This window comes from Oryzias latipes, chromosome 14, assembly GCF_053564925.1.
Source record: "Oryzias latipes strain Hd-rR chromosome 14, Olatipes_Hd-rR_3.1".
Lineage (NCBI taxonomy): Eukaryota > Metazoa > Chordata > Actinopteri > Beloniformes > Adrianichthyidae > Oryzias > Oryzias latipes.
In genome coordinates this window covers 24,865,507-24,886,333 of record NC_136250.1, presented here as the reverse complement: position 1 = coordinate 24,886,333, position 20,827 = coordinate 24,865,507, and the positions used below count along the sequence as shown (strand labels likewise).

Genomic DNA, 20,827 nt, shown 5'->3' with positions numbered 1-20,827 from the left:
AAACAGACAAGTAAAATTCTCCTGAAACCCCCAAACCCAGACTTGACCATGAGTTCTGCAGATGGAGAAGTATACTTTGCCAGAGTCAGAGCCAAGGTACTTCCCAATGCAGCATCCACCCTCTGCAGCAGTTGGCGAGAGGTGGTTGGATACAGCTGATGCAGAAAGTTGGTGACCTCTGTGCTCTTAAGCCTCAGCATTCATCAGTCTATATACTCTGACATTATTTCGTGGATGAGCTGCTGTCTGTCCCCACTCCTTCCTCTGTTTCTGTATTAATAGCACATGCCACTTTGGAGGAGAGTGGATTTCTACACAGGAACCTCAAAGAAGAATGATAGAATTCACAGAGATCAACACAGATGCATGACAGCCGATGGTTTCAAAACCTGTGGACGAGACCGAACACCTGAACTAAGGTATGAGGGCAGGAGACTGAATATTTATCAACAAAGAGTGTCTCCATGTTGTATGAGCCTTCAGTCATCTTCAGTAACTGCTTATTTACTGATCCAGTTTCTTTTCTCACGCCTCCTTCTTTCTGAACACACCCTCAGGCAAAGCTTTTGTTTGGACATGTCTGTGGAAAAAAAACTGGAATTTCTGCCTGGAGAAATTCTCACAGAGCTGAACCACACTAACCTCAGAGTCTCAGTGATTTTTTTTTTTAAACTGATCCAAAGTAAGCCTTCAGGTTGGAAACTTTCACATCAGTAAAACTCCAAACTTCTGCACTTTAGCTTTGACTGAATGGGTGGACCCTCTCTGCTGTGCTCAGCATGTTTTCTGGGCATCATCTGTCACCAAAGTTGATATCTTGGAGACTGAGGTCTTCCTTGTCAATGTGACTTCTTTGTGCCTTTCTGTTTGAGCAGTAAAAGTTGGGCTCATCAAGGAGTCCAGCTTTTAGCTGCTTAGAACTCTGTCCAACCAACCTGCCAACCGGTCATCTGTATTGAGACCTAGACTCAGTACAGGAATGAAGAAGATAGAATGTATCCTTACCGTCTGACAGCTTGTCAAAGTCCACGTAGAAGCGGAGCATGAAAGATCCGGTGACAAAGCCAAAGGCCGGGCCAATGGAGGTGAGAGCCAGAAGAATTGCTGAAGATGACAGGTTCAGACATTAGCACAATGTGAGCATTGTAAAGTCACATTCATCCAGAAATGAGTGAGTTGCAAGACTGACGGAGCGCACAGATCTGAAGAACCAGAGCTCAGTGTGATGGTGGAGGAGACTCTGGGTGAAAGCTGAAAATCTGTTCCTCTTAATTTACCAAATGTTCAGTATTTGGGTAACAGACATGTTTTATCACATCCACCATGAAAGACAAAAGTTATACATAACAGTCAGCTTCCTTTGTTAGAATTCCTATTGCCTGAAATTTGCCACTGACCAAAAAAAAAAATCAAGACTTTAAAAGGTTTTATTTATTTACTTAGAAGGAGGTTAGCAGTGTATTTTGTCCTGTCCTCTCTAGTATGCTACTTGATGGCTTTGAATTTGGTCAAAATGATTCAAAAGTTTATCTGAAAGAATTAAATCAGCCCCTTGGTGTCATTGTATGTGTGTGGTCGGGAGGCCCTGGGACAGACTCGGGTCGTGTCCAGGATGTACCTCACTTCCGCCCAACAGTAGAAACATGATAGAAATTATTGAAACCAAAAGCACCCAAACACATAAATAATGAAAATTTTGTTTATTCCAACAGCTCTGAGATGATTAAAAATGAAGTGTATGTATATGTTTTTGTGTTTGCTGTAGGCCTGCACAATAAATCGCAAATGTATCATTATCGTAAAATCAAGCTGTGCAATATGCATATCGCAAAAGACAGTGAGAAGTAGTTACAATAAATGTGCTAAAAAATCTTATGGCAGTTTGAAGTATTTAACGAATGAAAAAAATCCATTTATGCATTTGACCAATCAGATGGAGCTCTTGACATTGTTGACTAATCGGATGGAGCTCTTTATGTTAGATGTTCGCCTCCTATGTGGATGATGGTCATTTGGAGTATAATTTTTAAACTGTTGCAGTGAAATGGAAATTATGTTTTTGGTTGTTTTGCTATTTGTTCATTTATTGCAAGTTATACAGTCATCCCAATATTGATCACTATTGCATATCGCGAGTTTTCCTCATATCGTGCAGCCCTAGTTTGTTGTGTTGTTGCTATATGGTAGTCTGTGTGCTCCTCTGACACGTCATCATCTCTGCAGGCATCAGCTCTCTCTGGAGTTACAAATCTTTACTGTGTAGCTCTCCAGTTTCACTATCAGATCTGCGCTGCAGTTTCACAGCTCACAGCTGGAGCTGACATTCTTGTCAAACAGAGCTAAGAATGTTTTAGAGTTTATTTTTGTCTGAAATATTCTGAAAAGCTCCAACTGTCACACAAAGACACTTTTGTAAGTATTTTAGGGAAGATAGTTGCTGTCATAGACTCTGAACCATAGATGGTTCCAAAGAGCAGATGAAGACAATGAGTACCAGTGAACACAAAGAAATTCAAATGTCTGATCATTTGTGGAAAACGTTCCGGCTGAGAAAAACAGCCTAGTTGTTGTTTCTGCTGATTCCCACAGTGCTTATAGGCATTGAAATCAGCAGCGGAGGGAGGATCTAGCAGCTGGAAGATCTCCGCTAAAGTTTGGAAAGGAAAGCCTAAAACAATAAAGGTGTTTGAAATTGTATAAACTGAATACGTTATTTTTTCCTGCAGAAGGACGTATTTTTATGGAGATGATTCTGTGAAGACTTCCTGCTGAAAGATTAATAGTTGTTATGACACAGAACAAGTTGCGTTACTCTAACTGCCGTGTCTCAACAACTTCTGTCCTGTAATTCTGAAGTAAAGCATTTCTCCTCACAAAGCTGTGATTAAAGCTGTTGTTTCGCAAGCTGCTGTAGGTCATCGGCACGGCAGACCTTAAAGAGGCCAACAGGATGTGTTAAAGCAACCATCAACAACAGGAAGTGTTGTAAGAAATCTCATTTCAGCCAGGAATGGCAGCAGAGGTGTGTGTGTGTGTTTTCAGGCCTCAACCTAAAGAGGCAGAATGCAGAGTTCTTTGGTTTAGGGTCGACTGTGTATAGAGGTTGCATTTGGGCATGAAGTGCACAAATGACAGATGAATACGTGTTGTGGTCACATAACCTGTCGGCCCTATTTTGGGCTCTTTTAAGTCCAATTTTTCATCTTTATTGTCATTTTGAATCAATATGACATCAAAAAATCTCTTTCTGTTCAAAGATGGGGAAAATATTGTAAAAATAGCTGACAGTTATTAGGACACGAACCATTTCAGAGTTCATGATTGAACCATGACAGATCAATCAAGCAGTTCTGGTTCAGTTGGATTTTAAATCTAAACACTGCCTGATAATCCCATAGACTTTTATAGAGATACTTTTTTCTAAAATGTTCTTAATAATCCTGTTTTTTCATTATATTTTTTCTTTATTTCACGTTATTGTGGTTCAAAACTGGCCAATCGGATGCCTCAATCAAATCATGTGGTCTCATGTCAAACGTTCAAAACGTTTCATTGACAGACCTGAGCCTGCTTTCAGTGGTAGCGGTCTGGTGATCTAACATGCTCACTCCTGAATGGCAGAAGCGGTTACCCTACAACGGTTGACTCAGACGGACAATCACTCCTATCTGACAACTTCTAGCTCATGTATGGCGGTGTCTATACTGTGGAAAAATACCGACTAAATTCACTTCATTTGGTTGGAGCCACTTTCTTTGGGTAACATCACACGGACTCACTCACCCCAATTCCCATATTAAGTCAGTGGTTAAAAATGGGTCATATAATACTCATAAAGCCTCATATAATCACTTAATAGGGTCATGGGGGGGGGGGGGGTGTCATCCTTGGGGGGAGGAGTTACTTGGCAGTGGTCCCCCTCCCCTGGATGTCGTATGGGAACCCCCTTAGCACACACACCCTTTACCCCTCAAAAATAGACTCTCCAACACACATACACACACACCCCTGCTCACAAACACACACACATATATCATATCAAGGAAGGTGGGACCACGGACCACCTGTCTCCTACCCCATCCCTGGTAGGGGGTACCAGGCCCTTGGCAACGGCGGCCGTGTCCCTTGGGTGCTGGCTTCCTGAGCCTGGCGGCCCTCTCTCCACGCGGGGAGAGGGATCCCTGTGCTGTCTGGCAAGACCATGGGCCAGGGTTTACATCACATCTGAGCCTGGGGGTGTCCGTGTCCCTGTGGTGTGAGTTCTGGTCCTTGTTCTCGAGAGCGGGCCTTCTCCAAATTCAATCTATGGGTGAGCCTGGTCAGGCCATGGTAACAACACTTATGGTGGACCCCACCGCTCTGGGGCGACTTGGCGACTCCTGGGCAGGGTGGCTGGCCCCTTCCTTGCTCTCACCTGGACCAACCGTGGGCGGTTGTCTGGAGCATAGGCCAGGTATCCCTTGTCTGGGAATGGGGGTGCTCTCCTGAGGCAGGGCCCCGCGTTGGGCTTACTGGCAGGGGAGCTGCTCTCCTGGTTGGGCTGAGGCTTGCAATCTCTGTCCCCCGGGGCCTCTCTGTACCGGGGTCCTGCTGGCCCTGGCCTGGATGACAGATGTGATTGCCCATTGGGGGGTTGTTCTCTATCTGCTGCCGTGCAGGTCTTGGGGGGTCCTTGCTGCCACTGCTGCCGTGGCGGGTATCTTGGTGTGGGGATGGCTTGGTACTCTCCCTCCTTCTTTTTACATTCCATCATCTACTTTAGAAGAACATAAAGATATAATCGAGCACAGGTGCTATCTCACCTTTGCACAAATAGTTTGAGTGATTAAATGAAGTATTTCACATGTTGGTCCGAATGCATAAGTATGCGTGTGTCAACATCAGTTGTATTGTGTACATGTTGACATGTTTTGTATGTGGGCATTTTTGCAGCCCACAGGTATGTTTGTGGCATTTGTGTGTGTGTGTGTGGACAGGCCCCGCCCCGTATTGGATTTACATCACTTATAAACCTGACTGTAATGATTGTAAACATCCAGCAACTTGTTGCCTTATGCTGCTTCACGGTTCTTTCCCCCCTCCTCTTTAATCACCCTCCTACACCCCCCCCCCGGCATCCCTCTCTTCTTCCCTTATTTTCTTTTTCGTCCAGTCCATTAAAAGATTGTCACAGATATGAGTAAGATGAATAATGTTTAGCCTAAATTACAAAAGGGATTTATTTAAATATACACCTAGTGTGTCAAATGTTTCATCACCCCCATTGTAACAGTAAAACATGTCCAACACAAGAAGCTTTCAGCTTTCATCTGTCTGCTCAGCTGTTGGACAAGACAAGTTAAAATTAAGGGTAGTATGTTCATTTGTGTCAGTTGTGTTTCCCTTTGTCACATGTGTGTTGTGCTTCATCCATCAGCTTGGTTGTCACACTTTTGCTGTGTTTCTGTCATGGTTTTTTGTACTCACACCACTCCTGGTGTTATAAAGTTAAGATTATATCAGTTATCCCACCTGGGTGTGTGAAATCTGCTCTCTGTTCTTGACCCATCCTCTAAATCAGGGGTAACTAACTAGCCCTAACTATCCGGGCCCAGACGCTGGGTGATGCGGACAGACGAATGGACTTCGATTACAGGTGAACATTAGACCAGTGTGTGTGTGTGTGTGTGTGGTGGTGGGTGGGGGGTGTGGATGTGGATGCACATTTTTTTAGGCTTCAAAATTCATGAAAGGTAAACTTTTCACTCTTCAGATTTTTTTCTCCATTTTAATCAATAATAGGATCAATGTGTCGCTAAAAGCAAAAGCACAGGTTATGCTAACAGAGTTACTTTCATGTTTTGGGACACTTGGATAATAATTTGAAACTTTTGTATCGGTATATTAAAACAAAAGTTCCCACAGTCAGGGGCTTCAATAGAACAATGAGAAAAAATAATTTTAAGTTTGATTTGAAACTTTATTTGAAATTCGATTTGGACATTTAGAAGGGGACGAGGGAAATTGGTCATAAATTAGCAATAAACTACATTTAAGTGTTTTGTTTGTGGAGAGTTAGAAATATGATGGGTGTTACATAAACTGTTATCCATTCTAAAATGGCCTTTATGGGCCTCCTTTGTTTGTAAATGGGCCTTTAACATCCTCTTTGTCTTCCATTCATTGGAAAGAGAAACACACAGACACCGCTCCATGTAGCGATCAGGCTGAAAACATTTGGTGGTAGCTCCTCCCACACGCGTCTAGGGCGTCAAGCTTATGAACCCGTCTTTGGACGGGCGTTGAGCTATGGCAAGCAAAAACTATCATAAATTGCCAAGAAAAGTGGCAAAAAGAACAACGTTTTTGCCATCACAAAATTCCAGTTTTATATGCTCAGGCAGCAAATTTTCCACGCGGCAAAGGAGAGACGTGGACGCCGGTACACCACAGACTCAACATCTCCTCTTAAATAAATTACTGTTTATTTTCCTACCACACTTCAACATCTTCTTCTCTTTCTTTGAACTTGGAGAGTTAACACATTTTAAAAGTGCAATATATCGACAAGACAATAAATGTAAATCTGGTATTAATTAGCATTGTTGAATATGCGTTCCTGTTACTTTCCTTCTTGAACATGTAATTTAACGTAAAAACGAATTAGCAACTCCTTACAGTCACTTAGCAACCCTTAAGCTACTGCAGAGAAAAAAACCTTTAGCCACCGGCCACTGTCTATGACAGGTGACATTGACAATTGCAGGGAGTTTTATAAAGAAAATCCCTTTATGACAGAAAGAAATGGTAGAAAATGTCATAAAGGTGAAGCATTAGCAGCCACTAAAACACTGAATCCTACCAAGGTAAATCGGAGAGTTCTTCTTGCTGGCAAAGTCATCGATGTAGGAGATGCCGAAGGGCTGGATTGGGACGGCACCAATGCCCAGCAGCAGCTGGCCCAGAAGCAGCATAGGGTACACCATTGAATGGGAGGAGTCGGCCTGAGCCTGGCATGTCTGATTGGAGGATGAGATGGCCAGGGCGCCTGCAGTTTGGCAGAACCCTGAGTTGTTGTCTCCCGAAGCTGCTGGGGGAAAGAAAAAAGATTTCAGCATGGGCGTGGCAGAGGGTTGGGGTGCAGCATGTGCTTGTGTGCGCTCTGACTTGGAGTGTGGTCAGTGTAGATGTACTGGTCATTCAGGAAGTGCGGGGAAGCTATAAGCAATGAGGCCAAGCATGCCAGCAAGGCTCCTCCCCCAATGTAGCGAGGTCGGTGGACGCGGCTCCCAAAGAAGCTGACAAAAACGATGAGGACTGTGTTTCCCACCTGCAGACACAAACATCATCATGGCTGTGACTGGATGGGGTAGAAATGTCCGACCTTCACACTAGGATGTGTCTGAATTCTGTTGACCAGCTTCACATGATCGACAGAGGAAAGTGTTTAAAACATGAAAAAGGATAAAAAAATTCCAGAGCTGAGCTTCTTCAAGTAAAGCATTGAAATCTGAAAATTCCCTTGATTAAGGTTAAGGTTAAGGTCTCATGTCAAGAAATGCCTTTGGGACCTAAGCATTGTTTAGGTCTGTCTGACCCCACTGACCTCGTTGAAAGAAGCCAGGATCCCTGACTTCTGGCTGGACAGACCATAACGCCTCTCAATGGTGGTGATGGAGCTCTTCATGTAGCCTGAAACCAGCAGCTGCGCCAGCTGCAGCAGACTGTGGCAGAGCACGAAGACCTGGGGGAGACGGAGGGAGGATGAGTGACAACCGGGGGCGAGACAAAACAACCGACCTTCAGGTGGAAGGTAGCAGCTTTTGGAGAAGAGTTAGAATCATTAAAGGTTTATGTCTGAGCTGAGTGATCAGGATTTTTTTTTAAACTGCAGACCTTGATCCTGTTGAAGGGGCCCCGGGGCCGAACTTGGGCTCCTGGAGCAGTGGTGTCGGTGGCCCTCATCCCTGAGCTTCCACCGCACACAGACCTGTTCAAACGCAAACAATGTTATACAGAGCTGCAGACTGCCGCCCCCCCCAGCAAAGATCTGCTTCATGCACAGCAGCCTCTTTGAGCTGCTGCCTCCCCACACACTTTAGTGCTACACTGAAATGTCACTAGGAGCATAACCCCCCCCCCCCCCCCCCCCAAGTTGGTAAATTATGAACTACTTTTATTTGGAGGGGGGTATTTAAGTTATGTGAAGGAAGTCGAAGCGCAGAGCAGAACCAGTGCAGAAAAACAAAGAAGGACAGCAAGCAGGAAGGAGGAGTCAGCTGACAGGAGGCTGCTTATCAGCTCATCTTGATTCCTTTGTCCACTCCCTCTTTGATGAAGATAACACCTCAGCTGTGTGTGGGAAGTTTAGATTGATTTAAACCCTTCGGACCCCCCCCCCCCACCATGCACCCATTTTCATCCGACAGCTGGATCTTCATGATCCAGTGAAGATCTCATGTTAGTTTGTGTCCTGCAACATTTTTTTAATTTATAATTTCATGTGGATGTGGGCCTCATGGACGGGCATCAGACCTGGCTGAATCCAGACTCTTCTTCGAGCGGATCTGCTCTCTGGTTTCATTTCAGCTCAGAGCAGAAACGTGCAGAATCCTCTGATTTCTCTGTTTCGCCCCCATGTTCTACTTAGATGAGGCATCTTCTGTAATGAGTTAAATGACTGATGCAGAACTGAAGAACCCTCAAGGTTTCAGAAATGAAGATAACGTGACAGAGAAATGGCAGGAAATGACTGACCCCCCCTGGAATGCCATTTAAACTGCTATCATAACAGACATGTCACTACACATGATCATGTGTCCACACCTCGCTTTACTCTAAACAAACTCCTAAATTCTTTACATTTCTGGTGTTCAGGATTTCAGGTCTTCAAAAAGTGAATCTGAATCTCAAATCCAAGCTCCGCCCCCTCCTCTGTCTCTGATCTTGGAAACAAAAGCTTTAAAAAGTAGGTAAAGACAGACCTCACCTTTAGTGTTGCTGTGATCCCCGGGCCGTCCGTCAGTCTTTTTGCAGGGGGCGGGGGGGTCAGAGTGTTCCAGCGTTGATTTAGCTTTAGTGTGAAATCAGAGCCAGACTGAAGCCAAACTCACGCAGATAAGGCTGAGGTCTGCATGCATGCAGCTGCTTCATGTCCCGTGGAGTGTGGGGGCTGCAGCTCCCCCCAAAACAGAGCAGCTCTGAAGAGCAAATCACCGTGGCTGTGGGGTGGTCTCAGTCCTCAGGCTCCTCGACTCAGGACCTCGGTTTCTGTTCTGTTCTCCAGCCGCTGGCAGTCTAAGCTCAACGTGCTGACAACAACTTGCAGGGAGGAGCTCCTGGAATTTGACCCTGAACAGTTGGGAGGAGTGAAAAGCAATGGAAAAAAGTTCAGACAGGAGGATCAGGCTCATTTGCAAAGGCTCTAACTCAGAAAGAACAAGTTGATCCAGAGTAAAATATGACATGAAAGGCCAATCATCTCAGCTGTGTGACTCACAGTTGGTTTCTTGCGTGCAGTTTTTTTCTTCTCTGATTAAATCTTCTCGCTGTAATTTCAGTATGTGAACACTTTCCTCGCATCACTTCCTGCCCACAAACACTTTTATCCATATTTGTTTGTAAAAAAACAACAACTTCTTTACCTCTTAGTAAAATTTATTTTTGTACAAACGTCTTTAACAAATTATGTTTATTTCAATAACAACTCAAGAAGTAGAAGGTCCATAAAGCAGAAACCTGATAAAGAGTGATACTGAGCCGACCAGCAGGTGGAGCCAGAGGACACTTGAAGAAGCAGCATTAATGAGTTTTTATTTCAGGTCAGAAAATACATTTTCAGAGTTCACTAAAATGAACTGACACAAACTAAAACTTGTGTCAGTTGTACTAAACTGACCAATATTCATAGTCAATAATAGCAATGATTATTATAAAACAATTAATGGTTTTAAAAAAGATTTCTGTTTCAATATCAATAAAGTTCAATATCTACTGTACTATAAACCAGGGGCGTTAAGAAAACAAGACAAATGTTATTCCCTCATAATTACGACTTAATAAGTAGAAAAACTGCAGGAAATTTATGTTGGCCCCAATTTGTGCGGGCAAAATGCACATCGCTGCAGTGCCCACACATATTTTTTTAATTACATGCAAACTGTCCTCTTTGTCCTAGAGCCAGCTCTAGGAGTTGTTTCATTCATGACCATCACATCACTCTTGTTTGCTGTGGTGATGACAGACTGACAGGTGAGGTTAGACAGGGATCTCTGTTAATTATGGTGTTTGCAGATGACATTGTGATCTGCGGTGAGAGCAGAGAGAAGGTGCATGAACACCAAAGGAGGTGGAGGTTTGCTTTGTAAAAGAGAGGAATGAAGGTCGACTGAAAGACAGAGTATCTGTGTGTAAATGACAGTGTCAAGAACTGGTGGTGTAGTTTGAGTTGATTCCATGTAAGTTATTGTGTTTGCACGTTATTTTGTACATGAGAGCTGGACTGAGTGAGTGTGACATCACCCATAGAAAATGACTTACTTCAGTTGCCAACAAAATAAAGTCAGTTCAGTTGCTATTTTTTGGCCGCCACGTTGGAACAGGACGCCATTAGTAAGTTGAATCAACAGTTCCAGCACAACCAGTCTAACCAATCAGGAGTGAGCTTCTTGAGAGGCCAAACCGCTTGAAAGCGGGCAACACAAAATCAAATAAATGTTTTGAATGTTGGACGTGAGATCACCTACTTTTAATGAGGCATTTGATTGGTCAGTTTATAACAAAGAAGATTATCAGGAGAATGTAAAAAAAAAAAAAAGCAGAGCATGTATTGGGGGGTGCTTGTGGCTGGTGGTGGGGTTACAAGTGAACAGACTCACCTGAGCACAGGCTCTGCTTACACCACACAGACACACAATTGTAATTTTGCCGGTATGTTAAATGTGTGACTTGTGTCTTGTTGTGTTTTTTATATTTTTGGCACTGGGTTTGTTTTGGGGTCTCTGGCTTGAACATGACCTTCAGCTCTCTTTGGATTGGTGTGCAGCTGAGTGTAAACGGGATGAGAATCACCTATTCCAAGTTTCTGGTTTACACAGAAAAAACAGAAAGCCCCTTCCAGGATGCTAATAATTCCCTCCCCCAGATGCGAAGGTTAAAGGGTTTATTCTGTTCACAGCAATGAAGGATGGACTGTGAAATTGATGCATCTGCAGAAACATTTGAATTTGTTGTTTTAGAGAAGAAAGCTGAGGATGAAGAAACACCTCTCAGTTTACTGGTCCATCCGTCCCTGCCATGCAGATCACAGAAGCAGAAGTGGACTTCCCCCAAAAAGCACGGAGGCTTCTTTGGAGACAGGAGGAATCGCTTAGATTAGATCTGCTGCTCCTTTACACGAAAAATAGCAACTGAGGAGGTCCAGACCTTAAGGGAAAATACAAGCATTCCAGTTTCAAAGTATGATTTGGAGAAGGATCAGTAGAGAAAAGGGCAGAGGGGGAGTTCCTGACATCCTGCGCAAGAAACAGATACTGGAATAACAAATAATGAACTGAAAACTCAGAATTCTCTGGAAGTTTAATACATAAAAATGATAATAAAAAAGCATCAGACAGAGACAATAAAAGGATTTCAGTAAATTTATCGAATTTATTTTTTTTGAAAGTCTCTTTATGGTGCAAAGATTTTTGCAGCATTGCAAAAATATAAAAAAAAAAAAAAAAAAAAAGAGATTTCATAATATTGGTACAGCCTTTTACCCACTGATACATTGATTAATAGTTTAAGTTGATGGCAGCATGTTCACCCTTTAACAATGATATCACAATCACAACATGTTTATTTCTTAAAACGAGAAAAAAATAGCGAATGCATTGCTGCCACATCAAAATGAGGACAAAGCCCTTTAGAGCGAAAAAAGCGCTGGACCTCCTTTGACTGAAGTCCATAGATGATTGGGTTGAGGCTCCCTGGAATAATGTGGAACAAGATGACAATAAGCTTTCTCTGGTCCGAGTACTCAGGGAAACGATGTAGCACTATATTGAGAAGACCACAGGAAATCATGACCATATAAACGAAAAGGTGAGTGCTGCAGGTCTTCAGGGCTTTTCTGTTCAAAGACTTGTTCTTGCTGGTCAGACAGACCACGCTGATGCTGGTGTAGGTGAGGACCGTGCTTCCGATGGAAGACGAGAACAGGACCACGGTGAAGGTGAGGCCGTAGATGTTGTTGATGACCACGCTCTCACAGGACAGCTTGAACAGCGAGGCGTTGTCACAGAAGGGGTTCTCTATCAGAGTCCTGCATCGGCTCAGCCGGATTGTCAGACCAAGCAGAATGGCCACCAAAACAAAGGCCGACCCCCAAGCAAAAACAGTCAGCTTTAGCACCATCCTGTTGGTCATGATGTTGGTGTAGCGCAGAGGGTTACAGATGGCCACATACCTGTCGAAGGCCATAATCATGAGCACAGTGTTGGAGGTGGTACCAAACATGTGAGCGGTGAAAGCCTGAAGCACACACTCGTAGTAACTGATGAGGCGCTCAGAGGGGGGCTTCAGGATGACCGACAGCAGACGGGGAATCATTATAGAGTTTCCCATCACATCGTTGATTGGCAGGTTGCAGAACAGCAGGTACATGGGCTGATGGAGGTTTCTGTCTATGATTATCAACACTAAAATGCCCACATTGGTCACCATAATAAAAATGTAGGAGAAGAAAAAGATGAGAAAAATGTAATACTTCGAGGTCTCAGTGACCTTGAGGCCCTCCAGCTGGAGGTAAAAGCTGTTGAAGGTGATGTTTTCCATCGATGCAACCCAGGAAGTTCAATAAAGTTGCTGCTAAATCTTAAATGATTTAAGAACGTAAATATACCAGTCAGATAAATTATGAATATGTGTTTAGAGGAGAAAAGGAGGGAAACAGTCACCACAAGTCACAGCTGAGGTTCAGATTAGAAAATGTAACTAAGTAGCATCTTTAAAAAAGAACAGGACCAAAGGAAACACTCTGACGACCCACAAAGAACATGCTGAAGAGAAACTAGACGAGACAACGAGCCTCGTCTCTTTTTATGCACATGGGCAGTGGGTGGGGTCGGGGGGGGGGGGTTGCTACAGAGGGTGAAGCAAAGCAAATAATAAAAAACATTACGTTTTAAAAATCAAAACAAGATTCCAAAAACCAAAACATAAAAATAAGAAATTGACCATTCCCTCGTAATTTTCCAAATACAAGTGCTGAACTTTTTTTTCTTGCCCAAACCGACCCAGGGAGGGATTGAAGTTATGATTAGGGTTAATGTGCATCTTAGCTGCATGCGGCTGACATGAATTTCCATCACTTTTTGCGCTGGTCGCACACAAATACATATTAATAACATCCTTAAAATAAAGACATATTCTGAAAACCAAAGCAAATAACAGAAATTGGAATAAAATGTTAAAAAGTGAAATGAAATAAGAAATTAGAAAAGAAGGGTATTATTGGACATCACTGACTGGATAATGTTTGAGTTTTGAAAAAATAATAAAGCAGAAAGATGTTTTGACTAAACTGTAATGAATAGTTGACCCCCTCCCCCTCCCCCACATTCTTCCCCTCCCCACACACAGAAAATGTAACATATAAAAAATAAAAAAACTAATAAGGGGTTTATCCAAATTTACACTCTGGTTTTCGAAGATATATAACCTCTTTTTGTAATAGTAAAACCAGTCCAACACAAAAGGCCTTCAGCTCTCATCTGTTTGCTCAGTTGAGGGACACAAGTTAGAGAGAAATGAAGGCTTAAAGACCCACTGAAATGTTTTGTGTTTTTAACATCTTCATGTAGCATTTTTCTGATGAGAGGACATAAAGAGCATGTTCCAAATTATTATGCAAATTATATTTTTCTATGATTTTTTTTACGTCATTTAGATATTTTTCCTTTAATTGATCTCACCTTGTAAACTAACTATCACAGGTGTCTGAGACTGATGTCAGTTATCCAAAAGCCCAGAGACGCAATATCGTCGATGAGTTCAATTGAAAAACAAATAATTTAAACTTTTTAACACTTAAATACAAATTACATAATAATTTGGAACGCACCGCAAATATAATATTGACTTTACATTAAGAGAAAATATAGACTTTGCATAAAATAAAAGTTAATATTACCAATAACTGTCATGGCAAGCTAGGCGAGGCAGATCCAAACGCTGGAACCCGGAAGGAAAACACAGGTGAGTATAAGGTGAGTAATAAAGTTTATTTTTGATCCTGTGTGGCTTGGAGTTGTGGCGAAGCGGGATGCTGGATAACGGCTCATGGCGTGACTGGAGATTAGTCCGTGGCTCGTGGTGTGACTGGAGGTTCGACCAAGGCTCGTGGCGTGACTGGAGGTTCGACCAAGGCTCATGGCGTGACTGGAGTTCAGCAGAGACTTGAAGTCAGGAGGACGGAAGACTCAGGTGACCAATCGTGGTAATGATGTCCTTAGAACGAGATTAGGACAAAAGCAAGGATACATGGACTAAGTAAACTTAGCGACCAACTATGCACCATCAGGGGCAACGAACTGGCGATGAATATTGGAACTGGATCTCCTTTTGAAGGCTGGCAGGTGATGAGGTGATGCACTTTGAAAAAGATTTACAGCACGGAGGGGAAAGTTAGGTGTTGCACAACCCCATTTGAATCATTTTTTCCTAACTGTGTTGCTTTTTTTTTAAATTAGGAGGGGGGTAGTGAGCAACACCTCTGGGGGTCTCATTGGCCACCTCTTAAATAGAATTAAAGGATGCAGTGAAGCCTTTGGGAGTGATGGACTGAAATGTGTCTCTGGAGAGACGGCAGCTTGGCCTCTGCCTACCAACTTCATCAAGCTCCGCCCATTTAAAAAAAGAATTTCTGCACGTTTCGCCATTTACTATTTTGTTGTTTCTTTAATGAATAGAAAAAAAACATACATTTTTAATCGTTCTGATAATGGCATTCAAATAAAAAAAGAAAAAATCTGGCAAATCTTGCTCCAAGCTTTTTCTTTCATATCTCTGTTCTGATTTGTGTTATATAATTCTGCACAGACTACAATTAATAATTCCTCCTCTAAGATCAATTTTCAAATGGTTGTTGGTACTTCCATGAATTAAAATGGAAACTATTCATATGTCACTGAGTCCCTGATTGGTCAAAGTTCAACCTTGTTTAACTTTCAATTCTCATTCAATGGCTTGAAGGCGGTGTGAACACAGCTTAAAGCCACCGTTAGCTTAGCCAGTTTTTTTATGACTCATCTTTTTCACAATTCATTTCTGACTCAGCTTTAAAGTGTAAAAATCCAAAGAAAACCATGTAAACATGGAAAAATCCAAATGAGCAATCATCTCATATAACCAGCATCTTTGCATGTTGTCTGCTTAACAGAGCTTCATGCTGCTTTTCTGTATCTTTATTTCTCTTTTGATTTACTAAAAGAAAAGTAAAAGCTTCATCAAAAATCTTCATCAGTGTTTGAAGGCGACCGCTGGTCCATTGGATCCTTGGTTGCTCTGTGGTGCCTCCCAAAATGTTTCCTCCTTTTTTCCTTTAATAATCGCAGCATTAAATCTACACTGAGCAATCCAACATCAATGCTTTTGATTGGAAAAAACAGAGGAAACGCAGAATTTCTCCACAGAGTTGTTCTTCTTTGACCAGAAGATCTTTTCAAAAGCTTTGATGTTGTCTTATCCGACTTGGTTCCATTATATATTACTTGATGCAGTAAAAAGAAAAAGTTAAAGACATCGAGAATACTGCAGAATCAAGATGGTTTGCAAAGTGTGTTGTTGCCGAATTTGGAATTAGATTGGATAAGTGGAAGAAAATCACTGACGGATTTTGTTATAAATTCTTTTTTCAGCCTCATCTTTTTTTTCCAAAGTGAAGCTTAAGGTAATTCTGCACTAACACAAACTGCAGCTGCTCAAGTTATGGACTTTTAAAGTCCCTATACACTTCCAGCATATACAGGAAGTACACCTAAAAAAAACATTCTACATGGAGCAATAACCTGGTGGAACATGGGGGTTTTTTGAGATGTGATTTAAAAGTAAACAATGAGCAGACTAGACTGATATGAAACATTTGATGAGGACTCAGTAAAAAGTAAATAAAGACTTGCAACTGCAGACTTGATCAATGGAATTCTACCTGAACTTGTCAATCAATAGCCTATCGCTTTACCTCAAACTCAATTCTTTGAGTTTGTGATTGGTTTTAAAAATGAAGTTTTCTACCATTTGTACTCTGAAACTCAAACCCATCCATCCATTTTCTTAACCCGCTGTATCCCTTTTGGGGTCTCTAGGCTGCCAGAGCCTAACCTGGCTACTGTTGGGCAAAGGCAGGGAAAACCTTTGCAGATCGCCAACACACAGTCATACACCCATACACACTGACAGCAAAGGGACAATTTAGGGTAACCAACTAACCTATGAAGCATGTTTTTGGGCATGAAAACTGGGAGATCATGCAAACTCCAATCAGAAAGGTCCTAGCTGGAACTTGAACCGGAGTCTCCTCGCTGTGAGGAAAAAGCACTAATCACTGTTCCACTCAAAAAACAAACAGTTACTTTTACAGTTTCGTTTTACTGTGTATACTAGAACTGGTCAGTAATTTCAATTTAGCTTTATCAGCTTCATCTGGAAGGCCAAAGTTTCTTAATTCTGGTGCGGTGAAGGGGGACTCTGCCGTCCCAGGAGCTTTTATTAACCCTCCCTTTATCCCTGTTATCGTCTTCTCATGAACTCCACGAAGCGTCAGCTATTTACCCAAGGGACTAATTAAATTAGAAACTGTTGACAAGTGTCTAGTTGCTGGAAAACGATCTCATTAGGATCAGTTGTTTTCGGATAACAGTAACCAGTATTACTGGTCTCTGTAGTAACTTAAACAACAAAACTGTTGACCATAATGGGGGAACGTTAAATCCCCCAGGCTTCTGGTTTGTCTTTCAGTTATCTGTGTATTATTATTTTGGGGCCAGCCGTTTTTTGCAAAAAAACAAAAAAAAAAATTTTTTTTCATTGTATGTAGTTATTTTTACAGAGAGATCTGAAACAATTTGTTGGCTGAAAATGCAGAAGCTTTTTACTTAACCATTTGAGGCCAGAGCTGTGAGGAAAGGGCTCCAAACACTGCGCCGTGCAGCCCACCTTGTACTTGTGGATCTAAAATACTGGCTTATTTGTTCGATTGTTCAGTTAAGCTACAATAGATCTTTGGAGACTAGACCAGTCCAAACCTAGTCCTCAAGATCTGGTACTGAGGTGTCTCCTCGTTCTGACTGTTTGACACCTCATCCATAACCAGAAAACAAGAAAGCAGGCAGGGTGGTCATCGTGAAAACTGGCATCAAAAGTGGTTACAATCACACACACACACACACTCATGTGCACAAGAGAAATATTTGCTGCAGAAATTACTGTCCACACCACTTAATTCTACCCAGTAATGAATATACAACAAGTTGACAATAAAGTTAAAATGTGCCTCAAAATTGTTTTGGGGCTCTTGTTTTTGACCTTTATTGCAAGTGACTAATACTTGAATTCAACAACTACTAAAACAGGTTAATTTACACTTTAGTCTGCATTTTGTTACACTCTAATTTACAAGTTTATTGTAGAAACACATTTTTTGGTTTAATAAAACCAGACACCAAACGAACACACAAATAAATACAAAAAAGATGGAAAAACAGATTGATTGATTTTTTCCAGATTACAACAGTTTTAGATGAATAACAAAGCAGGATATGTTAGGAGCATATCTTATGCAAAACATGTCAAAGGAATCATTAGAGCCAAAACCGAACTCTACCCATCAAGTACACAAATTCACTTACAAGCAGTAACTGACTCAACCAAGATATGCAACATTTTTTAGCCATGCTTTTCACACATAGAAAAAGTTTTATAGATAACTCAATATTATATATACTTACACATTACCTGAAACGGGACACAACCTTTTTGGACATTAACAACTTTGACAAAAAATGTCGGATTTCTTTGGACTGTACCCCGTAAATGATGGGGTCGAGAGTGCCAGGGAGGATATGAAACATGAAAGCAGTGATGCTCCTGTAATAACTGTACTCAGGGAAGCGATGCAACAAAATGTTGATCATTCCACAGGCAAACATAAGGAAATACGCCACTAAGTGAGTGCTGCAGGTCTTCAGGGCTTTGCTGTTCAAAGACTTGTTCTTGCTGGTCAGACAGACCACGCTGATGCTGGTGTAGGTGAGGACCATGCATCCGATGGAAGAGGTAAGGAGGACCACGGTGAAGGTGAGGCCGTAGATGTTGTTGATGACCACACTCTCACAGGACAGTTTAAACAGTGAGGCGTTGTCACAGTATGAGTTTGAGATCAGAGTCCTGCATCGGTTCAACCGGATTGTCAGACCGAGCAGAATGCTCACCAAAACAAAGGCCACCCCCCAGGCAAAAACAGTCAGCTTCAGCACCATCCTGTTGGTCATGATGTTGGCATATCGCAGAGGGTAACAGATGGCCACATACCTGTCAAAGGCCATAATCATGAGCACAGTGTGGGAGGTGGTACCAAACATGTGAGAGGTGAAAGCCTGAAGCACACACTCGTAGTAACTGATGAGGCGCTCAGAAGGGGGCTTCAGGATGTCTGACAGCAGACGGGGAATCATGTATGTGTTACCAATCACATCGCTGACCGACAGGTTGCAAAACAGCAGGTACATGGGCTGATGGAGGTTTCTGTCTATGATTATCAACACTAAAATGCCAACATTGGTAAGCATGATGAGCAGGTATATAAATAGAAAAAGGAAAAAGACTGGATACTTGGATGCCTCTGAGACATTCAGGCTCTCGAGCTGCAGGTAATAGCTGTTCAATGTGTAGTTTTCCATTGACCTATAGGACAGAGAGATTTTTGGTTCGTGAAACATTAAACATATTAGAGACCGATATCATATAAAAAACTTAGAGGATAAATATTTGTTGATGACATCCTTTTCTGTCTGTTATTTTTACCTAGTTTGTCTTTTCCTCGCCTTCATTCCAAACAGCGAAAAGTCTGTCAGCAGACCCAACCTCTTCTGCGTATTTATGAAGACATGGATCAATCTCAAAGGACAAATAATGTAACTTGTAGCCATAGAAACAGTCAACAAACCTTTGGACTAAAATAGTCAAGTTTCCTCATGAAAAACTACAAAGAAAGTTTAGAGTTCACAATCATTCAAAATAAAAATAGGGATAATGCTAGTATGAGCATCCAAGATGTTTGTGTAGTGTAATCATGTGATGATCACTAATGACAACCGGATTAATGGAACATCCATGCACCCCGTTCCTAAAACTGCTGGTGAGATAAAACCTGTCCAGTCTAGCGAGGCTTAAATTCCCACCCACAATTCTGGCCCATGTGTACTGTCTGGTTTGGGGATTATTTAGCCCCCAAACATCAACCAAAGGATAGTCAGAAACAATCTTTTATAAAAACGAAGAAGACTGGAAGAAGACCTGTTCTATCTAAAGTAAAAATCCAATGTCCAAAACAAATCTGTACAGCTACTCATGATTCACTCAGATTTTTCTGTTGAAGGACATCAAGGAGATCAGTGGGAGAGTTTCCTGCTAAATCCTCCATGGAGTACATTACAGTCAGCTCTGTTTTTAACTGAGAAAGATCAAAAAGTGCTCTGCGGCTCTGTGTCAAACTGGAAAAGGCTGCAGGTGACTTCCTGAAACTTCTGTCCAATCAGAAGGTCTGAATACTGTGACGCTTTCTAAGCCTGCTAGAAGGCTTAGAAGGCCCTGCTGACACCAACTCAAAATTTGATTGGATGAAGGAAATAAATGCCCGACATTGATTTCGCATTAGGAGGCTTTCCTCCTTTCCTGGGGAACTCCTGGGTGGTTATGAGGTGCTGTTTGGGGCTTTGGGCACTCTTTTGGGGTGGGGGTGGGGCGCTGGCTGCTCTCCTGGTTGGGCTGGAGGTTGCACTCTCTGTCACCCCCCATGCCTCCCTGCTCTCTGGCTTTGGGGGCCCCCGTGGTGGTCCTGCGGGCCCTGGCCTGGGTGGTGGATGTGATCACCCTGAGGGCGGTTGTTCTCTATCTGCTGCCGTGCGGGTGTTGGGGGGTTCTGGCTGCTGAAGGGGGCGGGGGTCTTGGTGTGGGGATGGCTGGGCACTCTCCCTCCTTCTTTTTACATTCCATCATCCATTTTAGAAGAACATAAACACTCACTTGAGCACAGGTGTTAGCTCACCTTTGCACAAATAGTTTGCGTGATTGAATGAAATGTTTCCCACTAGTTGGTTTGAATGCATAGGTATGCGTGTGTGAACATTATTTGTATTGTGTACATGTTGACATGTGAATGTCTTTGGAGCCAACAGGTATGTTTGTGGCATTTGGGTGTGTGTGTGGACAGGCCCCGCCTTTATAGACTTGTAGTACACCTGAACCTCACTTTAATGAGTATAACCATCCAGCAACTTGTTACTTTATGCTGCTTCATGGTGTTACACCCCCCCCCCTTCTATAATCACCCTCCTATCCTCCCCTCTCTAACATCACTCTCTCTTCTTTCCTCCTTTCCTTTCCGTCCTGTCCAACACAAAATATTTTCAAATATGATTAAAATGAATAAAGTTTGTCCTAAAAAAAAAGTACCATTAGGAAACCAAAACACACGTGTTGGGGATATCCCAAGAAAGTTTTGAAATCATTATGGGACGGCCACACGACCTATGGCTTTGCGGCCGTTTTGTGGCGAACTCTGAGAATTGACGAATTTTGTGTTTTGCCG

The 20,827-nt window shown here is 42.4% G+C and overlaps 3 protein-coding genes across 6 annotated transcripts in view; all 3 read right to left on the bottom strand.

The window, feature by feature from the left end:
- Positions 1-9,410, bottom strand: part of slco2b1 (solute carrier organic anion transporter family, member 2B1) — a 30,405-nt gene extending 20,995 nt beyond the window's left edge. The window contains exons 1-6 of one of the 4 annotated variants that reach the window (XM_011483840.4): positions 8,969-9,410; positions 7,876-7,969; positions 7,586-7,723; positions 7,147-7,309; positions 6,842-7,069; positions 1,006-1,104 (exon numbers count right to left, since the gene is read on the bottom strand). In XM_011483840.4, the coding sequence (XP_011482142.1) occupies positions 1,006-1,104; positions 6,842-7,069; positions 7,147-7,309; positions 7,586-7,723; positions 7,876-7,944 (697 nt within the window). In that variant the 5' untranslated portion in view covers positions 7,945-7,969; positions 8,969-9,410. Of the gene's footprint in view, positions 1-1,005; positions 1,105-6,841; positions 7,070-7,146; positions 7,310-7,585; positions 7,724-7,875; positions 7,970-8,963 lie in introns of all 4 variants that reach the window. The other 3 variants (XM_011483841.4, XM_078931193.1, XM_078931194.1) reach the window with 3 other exon arrangements.
- Positions 9,411-11,817: 2,407 nt separating this feature from the next.
- On the bottom strand, positions 11,818-12,928 carry LOC101160339 (olfactory receptor 56A4). Its single transcript, XM_011483883.4, has one exon. It carries the CDS (start codon positions 12,793-12,795, stop codon positions 11,818-11,820), a length of 978 nt encoding a protein of 325 aa, XP_011482185.3. The 5' UTR covers positions 12,796-12,928.
- A 4,756-nt stretch (positions 12,929-17,684) lies between these two features.
- LOC101160093 (olfactory receptor 8G17) lies at positions 17,685-19,051 on the bottom strand. Its single transcript, XM_004076747.4, has one exon. The coding sequence runs from the start codon at positions 18,954-18,956 to the stop codon at positions 17,970-17,972; it is 987 nt and encodes a 328-aa protein (XP_004076795.2). The 5' UTR covers positions 18,957-19,051; the 3' UTR covers positions 17,685-17,969.
- Positions 19,052-20,827: the final 1,776 nt, after the last annotated feature.

Excerpts from the sequence above, each read along its gene's own strand:
- LOC101160339 (XM_011483883.4), bottom strand. The coding sequence starts at position 12,795 with ATGGAAAACATCACCTTCAACAGCTTTTACCTCCAGCTGGAGGGCCTC.
- LOC101160093 (XM_004076747.4), bottom strand. The coding sequence starts at position 18,956 with ATGTTTCACGAACCAAAAATCTCTCTGTCCTATAGGTCAATGGAAAAC.